General features: G+C 47.6%; 1 protein-coding gene across 3 annotated transcripts in view; it reads left to right on the top strand.

Annotated features, from left to right (window-relative positions):
- WWC2 (WW and C2 domain containing 2) overlaps positions 1-13,963 on the top strand; it is a 209,296-nt gene that overhangs the window by 149,892 nt on the left and 45,441 nt on the right. For all 3 annotated transcript variants that reach the window (XM_044760694.2, XM_070499627.1, XM_044760695.2), the window contains exons 9-14: positions 1,482-1,724; positions 7,475-7,564; positions 8,259-8,878; positions 12,063-12,192; positions 12,751-12,831; positions 12,931-13,017. In XM_044760694.2, coding sequence (XP_044616629.1) covers positions 1,482-1,724; positions 7,475-7,564; positions 8,259-8,878; positions 12,063-12,192; positions 12,751-12,831; positions 12,931-13,017 — 1,251 coding nt within the window. The remainder of the gene's footprint in view (positions 1-1,481; positions 1,725-7,474; positions 7,565-8,258; positions 8,879-12,062; positions 12,193-12,750; positions 12,832-12,930; positions 13,018-13,963) is intronic.

The raw sequence follows: 13,963 nt of genomic DNA, 5'->3' as shown, positions 1-13,963 counted from the left end.
GTTTATGGTTTTGTGGTTAAAGCTGAAGAACGACTGATGTTACATCTGTCATAAGTGCAGATGGCAGGTGAAAATCAGAAGTGCGTTGTATACACAGTGCCATTTAAGACGGCAGTTTTATTTTTAACTAAAACAAGAAACTTACGGCACACGAATGTGGAACTACTTCCATCTTTGTCCTGATAATGTTTTTGTTCATGTTTTTTCCTCCCTTCTACAACTTCTTCCATCAAAAGGAAAAAAAAATTCCCCCCTTTCTCTTTTTCCTGTTCCTGTGTGTGCTGTAACAAGATCCAAAGGAATCAGCTGACATTTTTTATAAGGATATGGATTCCTTGTGCCAGCATCAGTTGTATTCTTAGCTTACCTTGATCTTGTGCTTATGGTCAAAACAGCCACGTGCCGTGTACCTCTTGAACAGTTCTGATTGTCCTCTCAGTGCCACAGAGCAAGTTATTTCATTCAGTGGTGAGAACATTCTAACTGAATTGGGAGTTAACGTTACTGTTTGGTGTGAAGCCCTGGATGCAGTGAAAGCTGGGGTCGGGTGAAATTACGACGCCAGGGAGCTTTCCCTTTGCTGCCTTCTGCCCCTCGTCCCATCCCTGCCCCCTGACTGCAGCACGTGCTGTCACTCTAGAGGGGCCACTTCAGCTGCCTGTGCTGCTGCAGGTCCACCAGCACTGCCTGCTTCTGTGCAGCCAGATGACTGTAGGCAGAGGAGAACCAGGTCGAATGCAGTAATGTCCACAGTGCTGGCTCAGTGAGCTCAGTAAACGGTGTAGACACCGATCCAGGCCCTGACAAGGCCGAGACTTCTCCATGCACAGCTTAAGGGGAACGGGGGTGAGGAAGCCAAGCCCCGCGCCCTGGTCCTGGGCCATGGTGGAGCTTGATGGACTGACTGTTTTAATCCTGGTGAGCCCAGCCACTGCTCTCCTTTCTCCCTCTTCCTTCCCTGACTGGCTAATGCCCTAGCTGCTGCCCAGCCTCTCCTGGGGACTGCCATGTTACTAAGGGACAGTGTTGTTATGCAGGGGAACAGAATCTGTAATGATAACATTTCAGGCATTGCTCACCTTGGTTTTCTTCAAAGGGCAGCCCTCCAAGTCCCCTCCCGTCCTCTCCTGTCCCCTCACACAGGCAGTCACACATCAGGCTGACCTGCCTGTGGCTCGCAGAGTGCTGTGCTGTCTCGGCCTCTTTGTACTTTGACCGTCACCCTTTTTTCAGACAGGTGGGGGTGCTTCCTCTTACCGTAAAGGTGGGGAAAGTGAAGCAGGTGACAGCTGAGTGTAGAGCCAGGCCCAGATGGGAGAGTGGCGCTGCCGCTCCTCCTTGGCCTCGTTCCAGGTGGTCAGCCCTCTCCGGGGAAGCTTGCGGGGGAAAGTCAGCATGTGCACCCCACACCCAGCCCAGTTTGTGTTTTCCCTCTCGTGGGAGATCTAAGTATGTGCACGCCTCTTTTATCTCTGTTTTAGTATGGCCAACTTAAAAATTGAATTGTCGAAGTTGGACAGTGAGGCCTGGCCTGGGGCGCTGGATGTTGAGAAGGAGAAGCTGATGCTGATTAATGAGAAGGAGGAGCTTTTGAAGGAGCTTCAGTTCGTCACTCCACAGAAACGCACTCAGGATGAACTGGAACACCTGGAAGCCGAGAGGCAGCGGCTGGAGGAGGAGCTGCTGTTGGTGAGGGGTGCGCCCAGCCGGGCTCTGGCCCAGAGGTTCGTTTCTGCCCTGGGGACACGACTGGTGAAACCTTGCGGGTGTGGCTTAGCTGTGCCTGGAGGCCAGTTCCCCTGGTCTCTGGAGATCTCAGTGGCATCTCAGCGGACTGAGAACCAGCACAGAGGACTTCCTCTGACCCTCCTCGTGTCCCTCAGTGTCCGCTCCTCTGTGTGTGTGAGGAACGTGGAAATGCTGGGACAGATGCTGAGTAACTAAGGAATGTTGACTTAAAGCCGGGAATGAAGTGCATCCTTGACGGAGTCAGATAACAATAGCTATCAACTGCCAAGCTCTGATAAGAAGGATTATCTGGGCTGTGGCAGCAACTGAAGCTTCCTATCCAGGGTTTTATTACTCACAAGAATGCAAAAGTTTATTGCTTTCCATTTCACAAGGAAAAGACAGCTTGCTCCCTTTGAGATCTTAACAGGTCACAAAATGTTCACTTGGGTTTTTGTTTGTCAGTTGAAACCCTCCTCTGACGTAGGTGAAATGTAAAGAAAAATATTTTAAGCAATTCCTGATCTTTCCGTGGGAAGGCGTAAATTGATTATCTAATCTGAATATCCAGTTGTGTAAGCAGAGCAGCTGGAATATTGTGCTGGGGAAGGTCAGTCTGTCAGTCTGGCATGCACGCGTCTGCATAGGAGCCCTGAGTGCAGGCCTTGCTGACTGGTACGGGCAGACCCCTCTCTCAGCCATAGGCCAGGTAGCCCTTTAGAACCATGGCACATCCATCCTTTAGGCCAGCGAGTATCAGGGGCTGTGCCTGTCTCAGGATGACGGAACAGAAATTCCATTCGTATAATTCCAAGTGACCTAGAAGTAAGTTTAAAATGCCCAGCCATAATCCAATTGCTTTTATTTTTTTTAACTTCTTGGCTTCTTGTCTTCTAATTCCTTGTCCTCTATAATGTTTAAGGTTGAGTGTCTACAAAATACCAAAATCTTTGAAAAGTGTGATGGGGGCAGGGGGAGGGAAAAAGCCTCGACGTTCCTGGTTGGTTGTAGCCCGTGGACTTGCCTACCCTGAGTTTAACCATCTGGGGGAGGTCACTTCTGTGAGTTAAAACGTTGATGGAGATGGTGCGTAGCTTCACCATCCCAGCTTCAGGGAGCCTGGGAAGGATCAGCCGGGAAGGCCTCTGCAGGTGACCTTCGTATAGCATCCTTGGTAGTTCACAGTGCCCCGCCTGCCCTACTTTCCTTCCCCTGCTGTGCTCACATCTTTGTCTGGTGCTGCTGCCTGAAGGCTCAGCCTAAAGGTAGGTGTGAGCAAGGCTGGCCAGGGCAGGATCCATCAACAAAGACCAAAAGGAGCAAAAAGGTGGGCTGAGAAGGCCGCATTCGTTGTTTTCCGGAATGACCTTGATGTCCTCAGGGTCTGTGTTTGCGTATCTTAAATTTCTAGGATAAAAGTTTGGCAGTGATCAGTAAATATGATGAAGTGGGTAGCTTCGTGTGGCCCATGAAGAAAACACCAGTGATATTTTGTGTATTATGTAGCACTTAATAAATGTCATATAATCACACGGGTCCGCCAGGCTGCGTCCATCTCAGCTTTCTGCTTTGTGGTATGCGACTCTGGGAAGGGCCCATGAGCAGACTTTAGATTTGTTCTGTGATGGAGTAAACAGGCGTGCGTTTGTTTGTTTGAATCAGTTTTGCAGGCGTGATGTCTTGTCTTTTTTATTAGGGCTAGAGCTTCAAAAATGACGAATGAAGTAAGATGAAAAATACCGTTTGTTCCTCAGTGCCTAGACTGCGGCCTTTATACTTCTCTAGGCACGCACATAATCCCTGTCATCATTCCAGCAGAAACAGTGGGTTTGAACTCAGCAGGAGGACAAGCTGTAAAATACTTAGCTATCGAGTGAAAGCCGGTGAAAGCCGGCCGTGGGGTTTGGGCCATTTGGGGAGTGAGTGGTCTCGTGTCCCTCTGATTTGTGCTTCCTGCATGGCCCCATCCCTCACACTGGGTGTTAGCAGGAAGGGAAATGTGTATGTTTTATGTTTGCAATATGCTGACTCTTCCGAGCCATTTGGAAGAGTCAAGTCATCAGCATTACAAAAAGTGAGCCCTGATTTCCTTTCCCTTGTCCGTGGCCAGAAGCAGAAGCAAATCCCCAGAATCAGGCTGTTGTGTAAGGTTGAGGGGCTTATACTTTCCTGCTTTAGTGACTTCAGCTTTTCTGCCTGCTTTCCTTGGACACAAAACGGCCCAATATTTCACATGTCCAAGGAGCCGAGCCAGCTGCCGGGTGAGCTCTGGGTCCTCTGTTTCCCTGGTAAACACAACCCCATATGGCTTCAGGGTTTGTTGTTAATGCTTTTACTTTACTCCCCTGCATTCTCTCACCTTGTCTTACTCTTCAGCCTTCACGCTTTCTTCCTACTACGTGGATGTGTTTCTGCTCCGCTTACTGGTGCTGTTGAACGAAACAGGGGGTCGTGGAAGGCAAGACAGTGCCTCTGCAAGCTGTGTGTTTTCTCGTGTAAAAGCTGGCGGTGGGGAGACGCTTCTGGGAAACAGCTTTCACCCTGGGAAACTGGATTTCATCACAGAACCAGTTGTGCTTCACCGACGCCAAATCTCTCAGTTTCTTCTTGCTACCTGTGCAACCATCGAGGAAGCTGCTTGCCGAATTCCCCCAAGTTTTCTTGTTTTCCGTTTATATCGTGGGTTTCCCATTGTTTCAGGAGTGGCCTCAGGCAAGATTCTGAGTCGTTACTGAATTGTGGTCTCTGAAGAGCTACGCTCACATGAATTTTCAGCCACTGAGTGTGATCCTAGAGCTCTGCAGCTACGTGCCTGCCAGCGCTGTCCGCGGTGTCACCAACTCGCCCGGCAGCAGTGACTGAGCTCGCCACCTAGTGGTCGCAGAGCCCGGGAGAAGAGAGCTGCTCCCTGTGAGGGATCATTGGCGAAGAGAAATTGCTCTCAAATGAGAGTCGTGCAGTGTAGGCTTCCTACACATCTTTCATGTGCTTTCGGTGCACTCATTGAAATGCCTCAACTCTGTGCCTGTCTGCAGCTGATGAGCGCTTGTCACTGCTCCTTATTTCCTCACAAATTTTAGGGGTTTTGTCTTAATCTTGCCAAGATGTCTTATTTGTTTCTTAATTATATGAATGTTTTCTTCACTGATTCTGAAAAGATTTTTACAGCAAGTGGGTGAGGGTATGAGTGTCATTTTTTAGTGGGAAAGGCACTTCTTAGTTCCATAGCTGACATGGAATTTTCCCCAAGTGGGAAGTTCTGAGTGGTGTGAATCAGGAGAGAACAGCCAGTGCCTCTCTCCTGAGGGCACCAACCGCAGAGGTAGGAGGGTGTGAAGACCCTGCTGATGAAGGGATGGTGCGGGGCAGCAGGACCGGTGGGAGGAGTCTTCTCGGGGCCAGTTGTACAGACCCTGTCTCGCCCAGGAGGACTAGAAGGACAGAGCTTGAGAAGGGCTTAGAGACAGGGACGCTCCCTCTCGAGGGGCTGATGTCTGAGCAAGTTCTCCTAATCCCTGGTCCCGAGGATGCGGAGGAGGTCGCTTCCCACGAAGGACACCTGGAATCTGAGGAGGACTTCGGCCCCCACGAGGAGAGGCTTTGGTGATTCCATCAGAGACAGGAGTGGAACCCTTGACCAAGGACAGCGACAGCCACCCGGCCAGAAGGGATTCTGTGACCCTCCAGTGCCTTCTTTATGCTTCTCTCAATGAAGATGTTACCCAGACTCCTGCCGAGGGGGATGCTGGGGCCGGGCCCGGCTCTTCAGACAGCCTGGGTAGAAGAGGGAGGAAGAGCTGATGGGTGTCTGCCGGGAGCTTCGGGTCTGACTGGGACATGCGAGCAGGAACGCAAAAGGCGGGCTCAGTGGCTCAGAGCTTCGGATCTGACTGGACATGCGAGCAGGAACGCAAAAGGCGGGCTCAGTGGCTCAGAGCTTCGGATCTGACTGGACATGCGAGCAGGAACGCAAAAGGTGGGCTCAGTGGCTCAGAGCTTCGGATCTGACTGGACATGCGAGCAGGAACGCAAAAGGCGGGCTCAGTGGCTCAGAGCGGCCATGAGGGCTGGCAGGGCAGGGCCTGAGCAGCCCGCTGCAGGAGGGAGAGGGCCACTGCTTGTGACTGGGCCTGGATTTTACATTCCAGCACGTGACGCCCTGATGTCAGACTGAAGCTGCCTCACCACACCAGAAAAGCCTTCATTTGTGCAATATTTAGTTTGAAAACTTACTTCAAAAGTGCTTCTCCTGTGTCAGAAGACATGGATTTTACTTGATTTTTGGGCTTTCTCCAGACCTTCATCTGCCTTCTAATTCAGTTAATCTGCTTTGTATGAATATTTTTTCCTTTTTGAGTTTTTGTTTATATTTAAGAGATTAAAAAAATAGGGACTGCACTCCTTTTCAAAATACACCTTTGAAAACTGCGAATTAAGAATTTATCACTCTTTGAAGTACCAAACAAAATGACAAGAATTCCTTTTTTTATTTTAACATATAATGAAATTGTGTTGGTGACACATCAAAGGAAAGATACCTATAAATAAAATATGGGCATGTTTCCTTACGGCCTAGAGGACACAGCATTTCAAAGGGGTTGGAAATTAGGAACATTTTCTTTTTCTCCAAAGGAAAGTAGCTAATTTCTGTAGCCCCACCTTGCAGGGCCTGCTGAGGTTTTGAACAAGGGAGGTGCGTTTTGATGTCTGTGGAGCACTTTCTTGTGCATTCCTCCATTTGATCCCTTCAACAGCCTCAGCAGGCAGACGCGTAGGATCGTAACCACCATTTTACAGATGAGAAAGCTGAGAGCCTTGATTAAGGGACTGGCCTAAGGATACAGAGTGAGCAGCAAATCCAAGACCAGAGAGCAGGTGGTTCTCTGGGTCTCTTTCCGCCTTCCGTTGACCACTGTAAACGAGCTCATTTAAATGTCGTCTAAAGACCTCGAGATGACGTAAGCGATCCTCATGCAGGCTCTGTGTTGCAGAAACCTCTGGCTGCTGGATCTATTTTTAAGTGACTTTTCGGGTACACAATTCCATAATACTCAGATTTCTAAGAAACCTCATAAACACTTGTGCAGTTGAAGTGGATGAATTTCATGATAATCTGGTGCAGGTGATGAGATGTGCTGTAGACAGGAAAGGAAATCACTTTTATGACTCTTTCTTGCTTAAACAGTTAAGCCCAAATTAGCACACACTGGCAATATGGACTAATTTGTTTCTTAATCGCTAAAATTCTCATTAAATTGAGATTGGAATTTTTATCACTAAATATTATTCGGGAACAGTCCTTACCAAATTCAGTACTTAGGACAATCTTTTCTAATTCTCTGTTATTACTGTCAAACGTTTTCGTAATGTAAACCCAATTCACAGGCCTCTAGAAGATTCTGTGATCTTTGTTAGTTTTTTGTTGTTTTTGTCCTCACTCTTTCCCTAACTCATAAGAGCATGAGGGTTTTTTACCCATTTGAGAAAATTTTTGAATACCAAAATTTAAAACGCCCTCGGTAATGTTGGAGATGTGGTATGGATCTCCCCTTTGTTCAGCCTGGCTGTGGATGGTTCTGCCCATGTGGCTGCTTGCTGGTGGTTCTGTTTTCCCTCTGTTGAGTTCATTCGGATTCCCCTCAGGGTACAGAATATTGTGTAATAAGAATCTTTCTTTTCTTTTCCTTCAGTTTTCATTCTTTATTGTAATCATATGAAAATGTGTCCATTTCTTTTTTTTCCCTAGATTGAAATTGGAAGAGCGAAGAAAAGAGCTGCTACAGAAACTTGAAGAAACTACTAAATTAACTACGTATTTGCATTCACAACTTAAAAGGTAAAGTTACAAATTTGAAGTTATGTAAATTTTTTTTGTGAACCCCAGGGTCATATTTGGACTGTGTCTGAAATATATTGTCAGAAGAAGGTATGTTTTAGCCCTTGTTACATACTGAGGAAAGTGGTGTGTTCCCCCACATCAGTCCTTTTAAAAAGGGAGGGTGGGGAGATTTGCCTTAAAATAGCCACATATTTACTCCTTAAATACACACAGAGATGAGGAAAGAGGAGTGAGCACCCGGTCTTTGTGTAACCTCTGTCTTTATGAGCTTACCTTTTTTTCTCTCAAAATAAAAAGTTTTATTCTTTAAGCAAAGTAACTGTGTTAACACTTTATGCTGTTTACACCCCTCCCTTCTCTATTTTTTAATTGCACAGTTGCTTCTGAATATCTATGCAGGTAGATTTATCAATAGGTATTTGTACCCCCACCCCCTTTTTTTTAGCTTTTGCAGAAGGGGAATGATTCTTAATAAGAGTAGGCTTGCTGCTTCAAGAGTATGTAGAGAGCCAGGTTGAAAGTGTTGGTGAATAAACGTGGGGATGTGTGGGATAACAGCAAGTTCCTTTTCCCCGTTGTTGAGTATGTTCTTTGGGGTCACTGGGTTCATACCCTCTGGGGTCCAAAGCGGGTTGTGTTTGGGTTTTCCGTATCATACCAGTTTTTACAACATGTGTTTTTCTTCTCTCAGCCTCTCCGCCAGCACCCTGTCCATGTCCTCTGGGAGCAGCCTGGGTTCCCTGGCCTCCAGTCGAGGGTCTCTGAACACCTCCAGCAGAGGGTCGCTCAATTCCCTCAGTTCCAATGAGCTCTATTACACGAGTCAGGGTGACCAGATAGATGCGGATTATCAGTATAAACTGGACTTCCTTCTGCAGGAGAAGGGTGGTTACATTCCTTCCGGACCCATCACCACCATCCATGAAAACGAAGTGGTCAAGTCTCCTAGCCAGCCTGGCCAGGGTGGTCCCTGTGGGGCGGCAGCTGCAGCGACAGGCCACACCCCCGCACTGACTGAGGCCCCCAAGTCTGTGACGTCCCTGTCCTCAAGGTCATCCCTTTCCTCCTTGTCCCCTCCTGGCTCTCCCTTGGTTTTGGAAGGCACATTCCCCATGTCGTCTCCTGACGCCCCCCTCCATCAGTTCACTGCTGACTTCGAAGACTGTGAGTTGAGTAGCCATTTTGCAGACATTGGCCTTGGTGAGAATCAGGTATTGTTGGATTCTGATTCAGGCGGAGCTTCCCAGTCTCTCTTGGAAGACAAAGACCTCAGTGAATGTGCGAGGGAGCCATTGTATGAAGGACCCGCAGGTAAATGCAGACCTTTGCTGTCGTGTTTTCCTCTTGATTATTTTAAGGAGAGTGGTTGGAGGGCTACTTTTTCCACATAGACAGATGCTCCTAGTCCCCCTTCTCTGTCTGATGCTTGTTCATTTCGGCTTCATTTGAGGAGTTTTTATTGAGATACCTAGACATTTTTTCTTTATCAAATAAAAATGACCTTCCCTATTTAATAGCTTTAGTTATTAAGACTCTGTTCCCTTGTCCCAAGGCCTTCTGTGTATGCCAACTGCCTGGGAAGGGACGGGTTTTGTGAACACACTCCACGCTTCTAAAATGATTCTGTTTCTGCAATAGCAAGGCAAAGAAGAGGGCCTTCTTTTAAAAGTTGGCCTAAAACAGATTAAAACCAAGGCAATTAGCATACCAGCTAATTAGTACCAGGGTTCAGTGTTTAGGTAGCTCAGGGAATTCTATATAAATACAATTTTGGTTTTATGCCAGACCCACCCTCCCTGCGGGTTCTGATGTCTGGTCTTACCCTGCCATCTTCTGGCCACAGGACTAGTTACAGCCCGAGAGAGAGGGCAGCGGATTGCCTTCAGACTCCTGCGTTTGTGCTCAAAGAGACAGAAACAGGGAGAATTTAATCTTTTTGTAATTGTTTTCCTTTGCAAGGCAGAAGCTTTTAATATACTAGATGTGGCTTTAAAGAGAACAGAAGGGACTCTGTTGGCAAATGATCACAGTTCTCGTGCGAGGAAGATGATCTAGTGGAGAGGTAGCCAGGACGAAGTGGGAAACAAGCTCCAGTGCCGGGCCTGCAGCCCTGCTCAGACCTGCACGGGCTACTGTGAGTCCACAGCACACAGGACAGGCCTCTTTGGGAGTATTTTCCTGCTGTTTTGAGAAGCATATTTCTTTTGTATTTATGGTCCTAGGAATTCTAAGTATTAATTGATCGGCCAATTCAGATGTTTAAAAAGATAGATGAATCCATGTTGGTTGTATGGTTTCAAATACCAAAGACTGAAGCCCCACCTGCCTGCCAGTGGCCTGAGGCAGAGGCAGAGGCGGGTGCAGAAGACATCTGTGTGGCTCGTGTGCTGCTGCCTGGCAGGTGTCAGAGCTATGAGTAACGTGTTACTGCAGTAGTCATCTGCAAAGAAAGTGAGCACAAGAGTGGTGTTTACAGAATGGCTCCAAGAAAGCAGAAACCTGCTGGGACCCCCTCCCCACACCCCCGCCTGCAGGAAGGAATGTGGTGTGCTGTGCTCCACCCCTGGAGCCAGCCAAGCCTGCACTCCCATTTTGATTGCCCCATTAACTGGCTGTGTTCTGGCAAACACGTTACCCATCTCGAGCTTGTTGTTCCTCATCTGCAAAGTGGGGATGATACAATATCCACCTTGTGGGGCCCTGGGAGGCTCAGTGCCATAATCGTCTAGGGCAACTGACCGTGCCTGAGCTCAGCACTCAGGTCACGGTAACTATTATTACCTAAGGACAGTAAGTACACAGGCTCTGCTAAACACAGTTTCTACCACAAACCACTGAAGTTATACAAGGTGGAAAGAACAAACGAGAGAAGAAAGTGGAGTGGCTTTTGTGCCATTCTTCTGTGCTTTGGACTTGAAGGGTCTTACATTCCTTGAGCATTTCAAAGCTGTTTTTGCTCTTCATGTATTTGGAGTGTTCCCTGGTGACCACTTCTCCACTTTGGCGGGGCTGGTAAATGAGGCCGAGTGCTGGAGCGGGGAGAGATCTGTGGGAACGCCGCCCAGGCCGGTCCCCACCTGGCGGTCCTGAGCCACTGAGGTCCCTTCCTGCAGCGCCTCTGCCAGGCCGTTACCTGCTCCTGGCCCCTGGGCCTGCTGTGGGGTCTGCTGAGAAGCTCTGCCCAGAGACCAGTCCCTCTGAAGCTTCCATGACATAGCTTTTAACTTTTTAAATGTGTATTATATTAGAAAACTGCTCTTAAAAAGTCACCCAAAGGGAAGATATGTCTAAGAGCTTTGTTTGCAAATAATGTTCAGTTTCATGTGTGAAAACATTTTTAACTGTAAAGGCTAATTCTCTTGAGGTCAGGTCACCAACGCTTGGTCTCTTCAGGGGATGTCTGACCTGATGTCACGTGGGGGCGGGTGGTGCATGGTGGGAACACCGTTCATCTCTCTCAGCGCTCCAGAGCCTTATGCAGGTAAAGGCAAGTTCCTTTCATGCACATCTTGCTCTCCAGCCCCATTCCCTGCTGGGTGACAGAAACCAAGCTGGAATAACTACGAAGTCCTTCCACAGTCAGTCTCTGTCATTGTCAAAGTCAACTTCAGGCCGCTGTGGTTATTCCTGGGGGTAATCAATAAATCATGTCATCACCTTCACCCCTCACAAAGGGGGGTGGGCGGAGAGAAGGCACTTCATCATCAGTGAAAAAGCATTCCCACTGCCAGGAATAAAAGGGAAAATGCAGCAATCAATCCTGTAATCGGAAGCCTCAAAACTTAAACATCTTAACAAGATGTAAAGTCACGGATCAGAAGGGGGCGAAATGCATACCAGAGCTGCTCCCTGCGCACTGCTCAGGATGAAAGGACTCCACAGGTCCACCGGCTGGCAGCCGAGGACAGAGGAACACGGCTGTAATGAATGCTCCTTGCTCACCACAGGAAGCTGGTGTACGAATATGAGCTAGAGATAAAAGTGAAGTGGTAGCTGGTGAGGAATTCTGCAAGTCAAAGATGCTTTTTCTTTAACTTCTGTTGGAGGAGGAGCAGAAGGGATGTCGCATTTGGCCTGTGGAGAGAAGGGGAGAGCAGCAGAGGTGGAAGTCTCTCTGACACTGAGTAACTGGAAGCTCTCCATAGCAGAAATCTCTAATACTCCAGGGAGGCGCCCGAGCGTGTGGTAACTGCAGGGACTGCCTAAGGGGGGCAGCAGACCAGTGAGACTGTGCAGCTCATCCCTGCCCTTAGAATATTTCAGGACAGAGAAAAGCCGTATCCTTTCTCAGATAGTCACCAACAGCTGGCATCCCAGGAGTCTTATGAGTCATGGTGCCTTCAACCATCACATTTGTTGATTTAAATAGTAAGATCGTTGGTTCTCAGATGGAAATTATATTTTGGATTTCTCACAACCTAACTGGGTGTATACTTTATGTTTACCTTTTCCTAATAAGGAATCTTAATTAGTGCTGTCACTTTCACCTCCCTAGATGTGGAAAAATCGTTACCAAAAAGAAGAGTAATCCACCTGCTTGGGGAGAAAACCGCTTGTGTGTCGGCTGCTGTGTCTGATGAGTCTGTGGCTGGAGACAGCGGGGTCTACGAAGCTTTCGTGAAACAGTAAGGATTGAGCAGGGGTGCCTCTCCGTGAGGCCACGTCTCCTCATAGCCGTGCCTGTGGGCGGGAGGCTGGGAGCGTGTTGCCATTAGCCACTCTGCTGCAGTGAGGGCTGTGGTGTGCCTGAAAATCTCAGTGTACTGAAACATCCCATCAGCAGGGAAATGATAAACGATAAACAGGTTGGTGTACTCAAAGACGACTGATCGTCTTTAGGACTTAAAACTTAGAATGTTGGAGAGGCTGGCCAGTGCCTGTTTGGCGCGTGAAGCCTCTCGTGTTATTTCTGAGAGCCTGGAATGTGTCTGGGGGTGTGGTAAACCCAGGGAGGCTCAGGAAAGTCAGGCATCAGAAAGTCCCCTGAGGGCTTGGAGGCAGATGCCTCTTGACAAGGTGAAAAAGAATCTAAGAGTGAGCCCTCGCTGGATCAGCCCCACTGGTGGTTGAGGGGTGCTGTTGCTGCAGGTTCACTCAGCATCGTTAAGTAGCAAATAGTGACCATGCTGATCCGTCTCCCCGGTATTAAACTCTTCCTACGCCTGCAATTTCCCTGTCCCTAGGCCTAGTGAGGTCGAAGATGTTACGTACAGCGAAGAGGACGTTGCCATTGTGGAGACTGCCCAGGTGCAGATCGGACTCAGGTACAGGGAGCTGCATGGGGGGAGGGGCAGTTCCAGCACTCTCTGCAGCGACGAGTGGCCTGTGCTCTCTCCTTACTCCATCAGCTTCTCTTTTGACAGATATGATGCGAAAAGGTCAAGTTTCATGGTGATTATAGCACAACTCCGAAATCTTCATGCCTTCTTGATACCTCATACTTCAAAAGTGTAAGTAAAATCAGTGAGAAACTTAAAATTGTCCACGTAGGATCCTTTTACATTGTGATCAAGCGATTCATCCGAATGGAGATACGAAGGAAAAGGCACAGCAGGGCTGCTCATGTCCTATCAGCAGAAGACAGAGATGGGGAGAAAAGGGGAACGTGAGAAAAGTAAACTGGGTTTTGATCCTAATTCAACCATCTCATTATTAAGTATAGGAACCAAGACTTTATTTCCCTTTTCAACCAGAAATTCTGTATTGTCATGTGTTGGAGCCTGATTTTTTGAAATTTAACTAAAATTTTCATCATTGCCCAATTGTGACTACTGTTGGTTTGGAGGAATTTTCTGATCTTTTACATGAAAATGTAGCAATTAAATTTTATTTATCAGTACAGCTTTGCCAAGCATCATATCATGCTACATGTAAGAGTACCGTGTTTTTATCATTAAGCTTTCACTTCCCTATGACCGGTCATTTCTTAAAGTTACTTCACTTTAAGTTATTTCGCTTCATCAAACCACGAATCCCAAGGACTGCTACCCAGTCTGTGGCTCAGGGACTGTTTGTTTCTTGCCAGATATTTCTAGAGACCTTCACCACCACTCACACTTTCCAGAGTCAATGTTTCAGTGACTCTCTTAAGGGCCCATGGCTAGAGAGTGCCAGAAAGAAGCCAGATTTCAACATAGCACCTCTGACTTAGAATCCAGAATTTTTATGTCCACCCTACACTTACTAATACGTTGAATAAGCCAGAACAGGCCTGGAAATAAGAGAGAGTGAGTAAGAGTGACCCCTACCAAGACCCTATACCCAGGCAGGTGGATTTCCTTAATGATAGAATATGTTCCTCAATGAGAAGGATGTTTAGTAGAGTAAATGTTAAGAGTTCTGGATGTTTTCCCTATGGGTTTACTTTTAAGTTCACATCCTAATATTTTAAGAATT

The sequence above is a fragment of the Equus asinus genome, chromosome 27, assembly GCF_041296235.1.
Source record: "Equus asinus isolate D_3611 breed Donkey chromosome 27, EquAss-T2T_v2, whole genome shotgun sequence".
NCBI classification, from domain to species: Eukaryota; Metazoa; Chordata; class Mammalia; order Perissodactyla; family Equidae; genus Equus; species Equus asinus.
This window is presented reverse-complemented; position numbering and strand designations above follow the sequence as displayed.